General features: G+C 51.4%; 3 protein-coding genes across 3 annotated transcripts; all 3 read left to right on the top strand.

Annotated features, from left to right (window-relative positions):
- Positions 1–237: 237 nt before the first annotated feature.
- On the top strand, positions 238–1,194 carry TEOVI_000050300 (uncharacterized protein; the record flags this gene model as incomplete). The annotated part of the gene is made up of 1 exon (XM_067223390.1): positions 238–1,194. One exon carries the CDS (start codon positions 238–240, stop codon positions 1,192–1,194), a length of 957 nt encoding a protein of 318 aa, XP_067079491.1.
- A 585-nt stretch (positions 1,195–1,779) lies between these two features.
- On the top strand, positions 1,780–2,730 carry TEOVI_000050400 (uncharacterized protein; the record flags this gene model as incomplete). The annotated part of the gene is made up of 1 exon (XM_067223391.1): positions 1,780–2,730. The coding sequence occupies one exon, from the start codon at positions 1,780–1,782 to the stop codon at positions 2,728–2,730; it is 951 nt and encodes a 316-aa protein (XP_067079492.1).
- An 854-nt stretch (positions 2,731–3,584) lies between these two features.
- On the top strand, positions 3,585–8,147 carry TEOVI_000050500 (uncharacterized protein; the record flags this gene model as incomplete). The annotated part of the gene is made up of 1 exon (XM_067223392.1): positions 3,585–8,147. One exon carries the CDS (start codon positions 3,585–3,587, stop codon positions 8,145–8,147), a length of 4,563 nt encoding a protein of 1,520 aa, XP_067079493.1.
- Positions 8,148–8,505: the final 358 nt, after the last annotated feature.

Below are 8,505 nucleotides of genomic sequence, written 5' to 3' on the forward strand. Positions count from 1 at the left end.
CGGAGGGCGGAACCGCAAACCACTAATGAGAGGCTGCGCGATGACACCTCCAGTATTGCATTCGAGACGCTGTTAGAACCAAATGCCATTGTTGGAGCTACTCCTTCTGGTTTACAAACAGCGCGGATTATAACTGCTGATATTTCTGAAGATAGGTGCTCGTGGGTCAACTCCACTGTTTCTCTGGAGTCGCTATCGGACGCTGGCTTGGGAACGAACAACATCGTAGGGGACTTTATGACGTCCGATGTTATTGTGGACTCTTTGGGGGAGAGCCCGCAAGGAAATAGTGGTGTCAGAGATGAGGTACAGAGTGAATCGCGTGATACCTTTACTGGTGAATCAAGTCTAACACCGCGCAGTCTGAAAAGCTGCTTTGATAACGGAGAGACTGATTCGCTGCCGCCCATTTTACGCTCCGGAGCACGCTCGGTGATTGTGCCAAACTCTTCTCGCGTGAGTTTTTCTGGAGCAGGCACTAGGAAAACATTATCCGAGGTCAGGCGTCCATCATCGGATAATGGGGACGGTTGCGTCATCTCCACTCGTTCCTCCTCCCCTCGACTGTGGACTCCATCGAAGATACGAATTAGGGGAGAGGATATACTGGTTCCGAGGCATCATCGCACAGAAAACAAGGGGGTTAGAGTCGACTCCCCGGCGGGTCGTTCCGTTTTGTCAACATACGCTACGCTCCGCAATAGAAATTATCTGGGGCTTATGCGACGGTACTTTCTCACCTGGAAAGGGTTGGCAAAGCATTGTACGACACGAACTGCATCCACTATAGGACAATCACCCACTACCTGTGGAAGTTGTGTGGATGACTCGTCATGTGGCTTTGTTCCCACCACCGCCGTGGTAGCTTCACTTGCCGCAGCCGCAGCCGCAGCCGCCCCCACCTCCTCCAGAGCACATGGCGTCAACAACCCACACAGTGATCCCTCTAAGATACGTAATCTCACTGCGAGGAGTCTTAAGTTGCTTTTAGGTGACAACTATCACTCGGCAGATTACGTCTACAATCATTTGCGTAGGAAGCGACTTGGGCAACCAAGGTCCCACTATAGAATGGTGCCACCGGATGAAGATGATTATGTGTCATCGGGCAGCCGCCACAGGAGCATATGTTCAGCAGAAACAAGCTTTTCGTACCCGTCTGACGATGTGACCACGCCGATATCGATGGCGTGATGTGAGTTGACAGTGATGTTGGGGCGGGTATATGGAACGGAGAGTTTATCCGGTCCTAATTATTTATAATGTATACTGTGCGACTCTGTTTCCACCGGAAGAGTTATTGTGAGTGTCAGTTGGATGCGCCGCGGTGCAGGACCTAGTCAAGGCCGTATGTGCGTCAGCTTGCTCATTCTTTCACGTGGCGAGAAAAATTGGTGGAAAAAAATTGCTCCTGATAGATGGTTTAGAAATGCCATTTTCTCTTTGTTGTTTTCTCACTGTTGCTTTGATTCCTACTTCACGCCTACCTTCATATTCATTTTGTGTACACCGCATTTGTCCTTCGATTTTGGGGTTTGTTGCTTTCCCTATCCTTTGTAGCATTCTGTCTGTTTCCTATCTCTTGTTGGGGCCAGTGGAAGACGCGAAGCATAGAAATCGAGCCAAACATCGTCCACCCGCCCACCCACATAAGCGCATAGAGATACAGGTGGCGTGTGCTAAAGGATAGATCAACTGCACTGAACGTGTGACAGCGTGCCATAACTCTCCCTCCCCTCCCCCCCTCCCCAGGTAGATATCTCCGTGGGATAGGAAAACATGTGGGAAGCCGCTTGCTTGGATGGGTCTCTCAAAGGCGTTCAACAGGAGACACTACGGTTCGAAGAAGACAGCGGTCTACATGAGCGTGATTCTCCGACCATTTGGAGCAAGAACAGCTTAAGATACCACGACACGACACAGCCATACGTGAGGGACGGAGAAGAGAAGCAACGGCAACACACCAATGTGCATTCTATTGTCCTTTCCGACTTGGACAACAGCGGCGAAGATGCTCCGCAGATGCAGCTAAATGAACATAGCGTAAACACTTCTAGGGTGTTGTTCACCTCGAGGGCAGATTTCACGTCGTTCTGTTCCGTGGAAGAGAAAAATCCAGAGAATGCAGAAGTGGCTACGAGGCGCGCGCTCACAATTCACAACAATGCCCGCCAAATTCTTCAGGCTTACCGCGCTTTGAAGTTCACCATTGAGCAACAGGTGTACAGGCGCTACTTTTTGAAGTGGCTGCAACTCCACTGGTCGAGAGGCCCAGTTGGTGGACCCATACAGACATCAGCAGCACTACCCTTGTGCTCCACGCCGCAGGTGGTGAAGAGACAATTGGAAGATGGTATGGAAGGTCTCCTGTGGGACACGGCATCTAAATCAACGCCGTTGTCAGTTCCCAGTAGTATTAAATACGGATTGAGCAGCACAGGGCACAGTGGATCAAACAGGCGACAGGAGCTGCAGAGCGACGGCCAACCATACGAAAGCACGCCACGCAACTCGCCATGGAGTGCGACAAAGGAACCTTCATGTAAGCTTGCTTATGGCGAGAAGCACAACACGCCATCTACGTCAGCCACTCCGTCCAATAAGGACTCTTCCCTTTACTCGTGCAACGTGTCATCCATCCACCCGGACAGAGGAACACCCCAACGCGAAGAATTCCCGTGCCTTCGCCTCCCGGCGCTAGGCACGCCGCGGTCGCAGAGTGTGAACTGACTATAAAGAAACTCGGCACACTCTCGTACACAATAGATGGTAAATGAAAACACCATTCTGGTCTTCATAGACGGTTAGAAGCTCGCTTTTGCAAGATACCATTGACTGACGCTAGTAACGGTAAACACTGATGCCGTACTGGGTTCCGTGCGTAGATCGTAATTGAATATGTTAATCGGCTAGGACATAGATCCAAACCAACAGTGTCTTCTGATGGGTTCCTCGCTCGTTCTCTTTCCCTCACCTTATCTCCTTATATTGCCTTTAGGTTTACAGTAGGTTGCTCATATGTTCCCGCACATAGTTAGAGTTATTTGAAATTTCGACCATTTCATTACAGTGGCGACTGATAGTGGGAATGGCGTTACCGTTGGTGAAGCCACCGGAGATGCGGTAATAAAACTCAGGAGCCTGTATTTCTGCTTTTTTTGCGGAGATGTATCATCACATTCCAGCCGATGTGTATGATTCTGCTGTAGCGGGGCCTGTGGTTGGTACCTTCGTTGTGATAAGATGGCTGATGGCGGATTTTTTTTTCTTCGGGCTGTGGTGTCGCCACCCTACGGTGTGTAACAAGATCAAATAAAATGACGCTATAGATTTGTAGAACGTTGGTTGCGGAACTTTCGGCCCTTCATTTACCCTTGGTTGCCGCAGGCGGGAGGCAAAGGGAATCTTCGCGTCCACAGACTTCATTCGCTTACCCGCGTAGCCGACGTCATCAGCTCTCACATCCTTTAATAACAGACTTCAGCACATCGTTCTCTTCGTTGCTCCCCCTCCTCTACCGTGCTTTTGCTCCCATTTTTTTTTTGAAAAAAAAACTCGTGGTGTAACAATTGAAAGCAAGTGCAATGGAAGAGTTGGTGGACGTACTCAAGCGGGCACAGTCCGCTGTGCTCCATGCGCAGTACGACTTGATCCAACTCCGCCACCTGCAGGACGAGGGCAAAGAGGCTATCAAAACCTCAGCAGACTATGTGAATAACGATGCGTTGCTGCATCAACTGAGGGCGCAGAGTAAACAAGAAGATGCAGTGCAGCATCTAGAAAGGGGCGTGCGGCTGATGCGAAACCTACTAAAGGACCCAATACAACAAAAACCGAACAACAACGCGGTGCCGCAGGAGGCACCTCAACAACAACAAACGGAAAGGAGCGAGCAGGAGTTGAAAATAAATGCGGTGAAGCAGGCAATGCAGCGCTACATCGAGGGCCAGCGCAACCTCAAACAACAGTGGGAGTGGGAATTACATGCCAAACTCACAGCTAAGGACGACTGCATCGACGAAGTGCGCCACAACGCAGCAGATTTAGTGAGACGGGTAACGGAGCGGCGGGTGCTTGCGCGCGCGCTGCATAAGTGGCGTAGGCGCACGGCAAGTCTGGTCGCTGGTTGCGAAAGAAACATTGTAGCGCAGGAGCTAGGAAGAATGAGGACGACACTTGCCAAGAGCTTTGCAGCAGCTCGGGCTGTAGTTGTTTTGCGGCAGCGCTGTTTCCACCGATGGCACTTGCAGATGATGCGCTCGTTGATGCGAAAGGAACAGCAAAAGCATGAGGAGCTGAGTATGAAGCTACAACACGCGGAAGAGGAGCTGCAACGGCAACACGATGTACTTATAGAAGCTTTAGATGCCAAAAGACCTGACGCGGGACTGAAGCTGCAACGACAGCAGCATGAGGAAATATTGCGGCTTAGGTCAGTGGTAGACGGGATGGTGCGTGAGTTCAAGGAGCGGACCGACACTTACATTCGACAGCAGGAGGAACTATCGCAGTACTATGAGGAGCGCCAGGCGATGCTCATGGAGGAAGTAGTCATCGCTGAAGTACGTCGACAACAGCAGGATGAAGTGTTGCGGTGTAGGGTATTGGAAACTTCGAAGCATAAGCAGTGGACCGAGGCGCTTTGTGGTCTTGTTGCTGATTGTGTCAAGGAGAAAGCACTTGCACTGTATAACGAGGCGCTGGCAGCGAACAACGATTCGAATCAGTATTGTAACGAATTGGAAGCCCTGTTGTTGCAGCAGCGGCACGAGGTAATAGAGTCGCTGAAAGCTCGCGTTCAAGAACTTGAGCGCCGCTGCGCGGAGGCGGGGGAACTCTTAGATGGGTGCAATAATGAGTTGCATGAGCGAAACATCGTCATTCGTAGCCTGAAGGAGACCTTCTCACAACGGTTACTTCGTGTCACTACCACGCAACGTATGCATGGCTACTGGGTCCTGTGGCAGAGACATGCGGAGGTTCGTCGCCAAAATAGGCGGCTACACGATGAAAGAATAGTGGCCCAGCAGCAGCGGCTAGTAGTAATGGAGGAGATGGACCGACGGTGTATTATTCAGTTGGAAGATTCGGCTCTGAAGTTGGTCGGGTCGTGGAGGAGCTGCTCGCAAGCGGAGGTGTTGTCGGAGGAGACGCTTGCTGAGCTTTCGGAGACGAGTACGCTTTGCGCTTCACTTCAAGAGGAAGTGGGGCAGCTTAGGTCGTACAACGCTGAGTTACTAGATACACAAAATGCTCAAGTGTCGGCCTGGTTTGCTTCAAAACTAGAGTGCTTGCTCGAAGCAGAGCATGCACGGCGCATGGAGCTACGCTACAGCGAGCTGCGTACTCGCAAGGCTCTTGATAGAATGACAGCGGATCACAACACCGCGGTGATGAGACAGAAATGTGCTGCAATGCAGGTCCAGCTCGACAACTCGCTGAAGCAGCTTCATCATGTTGGTGCTCTCGTTGCTGAGTATTGTGCGCGGAGTGCATTCAATTGTTGGTTGTTGAGCACTGAGCGAAGGCGACACAAGCGAGTGGCAGACAAAACGAGGTCGTGTATCACTATTGGCTCCGTCAGGAGCCTGGACGAGTCGACGCAGCACACCATTAGTGCACCAAGCAAGGAATCAGGGTCACTTCAGATGCAACCACACCATTCGGGGTGGGACAACGCGAGTGAAGTATTACTGCAGCGAGGGCAAGGTGTGGATCAGCAAAGTAACGTCACAAACATGGAGCGCTTGCGGTATAGTACCACCAGTGGGGTCAGCTCGTCTCCCACGGAAACGTGTGTGCGGGTGGGGGACGTAGAGCAATTGATGGGGGTGTGTCACCCGCCATGGACACCCTTAGTTGCTGTCAGTGGGGATCCCCATAAAAGTCCCGGTGGTATACAGTTGAACAGTGTCATGCATTTCATTTTAGCTGAACGGGACACGGTTATAGAGTACACTCACAACGTCGCGAGTGCGGTGTGGAGCGCCGCTGCGGATGCTATTGTTGCACAGCAGTGTGCGCACAAAGCGATAGTGGAGGAACTACAGCAGTACCAGTCTTTTCTGGAAAAGCGCATAGCCGTTTCTGGAGCCGCAGATGCAGAGGCGCCTTACCAGCAGCAGGAGGCAGCTGATCGCATCAAGTTCTTGCAGGAGCAGTGGGAGAAGTCGGAATCAAACACCAACAACTTGAGACTGCAGCTGGAGCAGCTGCAGGCACAACAGGAAAAGGAAAGGGCAACTCAGAAGCGAATAGAATCTCAACTTGCGTCAGTAAGAGAAAGTAGGGACCGCTACGAGAAGGAGGTGGAGGTGTTGCAGCGGCGTGTAGGGGAGCAGTGGGAGCATAATGAGCTTGTTAAAGAGAAACTTTTGGCCTCCCAGCAAGACATCAAATCACTTCAGGCCAAAATAGAGGAAGAAAAGAACCGGTATAAGGAGGATGTTGGTGCATTGCGGAGACGGATAGACGAATACAAGGTCCAGGATGAGAAGGCACACCAAAAGCTGCTCGATGCACAAAAACAAATAGAGTCGCTACTTGCCACCTTGGAGGAGGAGAGGTATCATCATCAGGTGGAAGTAATGAAGTTAGAGGAGCAAGTGGAGGATCAAAAGTTACAAGAGGAAAAGGCGCAGAGAGCCGTTGATATTGCTAGTGCAAGCCAAAGTCGAGAGATCTGCATGCTCAGGGCGGAGACGGCGCGCCTGTCTGCACAGTTAGAGGAGGCCCAGAAGGAGAACGAACTAAACAGTGCTCTACGTGACACCATAAGGCAGTATGAACGGACGCTCGCTTCGTTGGAGAAAGATGTAGTTGTACGTACAGGTGAATTCAGTGCCTCCCTGCAAACGCTGGCGGACTTGGACGGTTTTTCCAATACACTGCTCCTACGCCACAAGCAAGATGTGGAGCAGTTGTTCGAGTTATCGAAAGTGGTGGGAGGAAGCGGTGGCGGATATCTTATAGAGTCAGCAAAGGCTGCGTCAGAAGGACAGCAGGCCGAGGAAGTAGACGCGAGTACTGCAGAGGGGACTGTGAAGAAGCAAGAGCAGCAAAACAGTGGGGAGCTGCAGCAGCGGCTGAGCGAATCGCAACAGCGTGTGGACTCGCTGCTCTCTACGCTGGAGAAGATCAACGAACAACACAAGAAGGAGGTGACTGAGCTGCAGCAGCACTTGAAGGAGCATCGGCGACGGGAGGAGAAAATGCAGAAAGCAGCCGCTGCCGCGCGTGCAAACTATGAGCGAGAAATGTGTGTGCTACGGGCGGAAGGAAAGCGACTCACTGCCCAGGTTGAGGAGCTCATGGCGAGTACCAGTACTGCTGAGCAGAAGCGGGAGTTAGTGGGGCTGGAAACACAGAAGCAACTGGAAGAGGCACACAACGAGGTGAAAGGGCTTAAAACGGAGCTGAAGACAATGGCGATGCATCATGCCATTGAGTGTGACCGCCTCCGCACAACGGTCGACGAGCAACGAACCACTATTGAATCACTAGAGAAGGGGATATGCGGTAGCCACAAGGATGGTACCGGCTATGGACTTGCAACCGGCGATTTGCTGCAGCTTATGGAGGAGATGGTTGGCTTGGCCTGTGAGCATACGAACGAAAAGGCGCAGTTGTATTTAACGTGCTGCGCAGGGGAGTGGTTCAGGCAAGAGTGCATAGAGGGCGAGAGGAGGTACAGCAGGGGCGCATCGGAGTTACGTGAGTGCATGGAACTGTTGTTAACGACACTCGGCCGAACCAATGCCCAATACCAAAAGGAAAAAGATGACAATGAAAAACAAATGGAGGCATTGCAGCAACTGATTCGGCAGCAGCAGCAGCAAAATGATGCCGAACAAGAAGCAGGGGCAGAGGAAGGGTGCAAACGGCCCACAGAGTGTCCGCTGCGTTCTTCTGCAGGCGCAGAGGGTGGAGTTACATCATCTCAGCCATGGCTTTGCTGTCGTTGCGATTCGCCACTGCAGCGTGAAAGGAGCAAAGCGGAGGTAGTTCAATCTATTGCCCGTTACTCCGATATGTTACAACAACAACACGACAAAAATCGCAGCCGGCTTGAGCAACTCAACAAACTCGTGGCCCAGGTCGATGAGCTTATGGAGTATGGCCGCTCTCTTTCCCTCCCCGAGCAATAACCCTCCAGTTGACGGGAAAAGTCATTTTACGCACATTCGGCACTCTTCTTTCTGTGCTTACTTCTGGATGCTGCTCTTCCTTTTTGTGAACATCACCCCCATCCCCGGGGTTGTTTCTCCGGCTTTTGGGCGCAAAGTGTTTTCAAAAGATGAGAGTTTTGGATTAGATACAACTTTGATAGAACCGTTACTTTTATGGGGAATGTTCATGTTGCTATAGTCACGGCGTGGGAACGTGTGATCTGTATTCTCCATTTATATATGACTCCTATACACTTCTTCATATATACCCCTTTCCCCATCCGTTATATACATACATCCGCATGTCAGTGACTGTTCGGCTTTGAAGCATGGCTTC

Source organism: Trypanosoma equiperdum (assembly GCF_001457755.1).
Source record: "Trypanosoma equiperdum strain OVI genome assembly, contig: ctg_185, whole genome shotgun sequence".
Classification (NCBI taxonomy): Eukaryota; Euglenozoa; class Kinetoplastea; order Trypanosomatida; family Trypanosomatidae; genus Trypanosoma; species Trypanosoma equiperdum.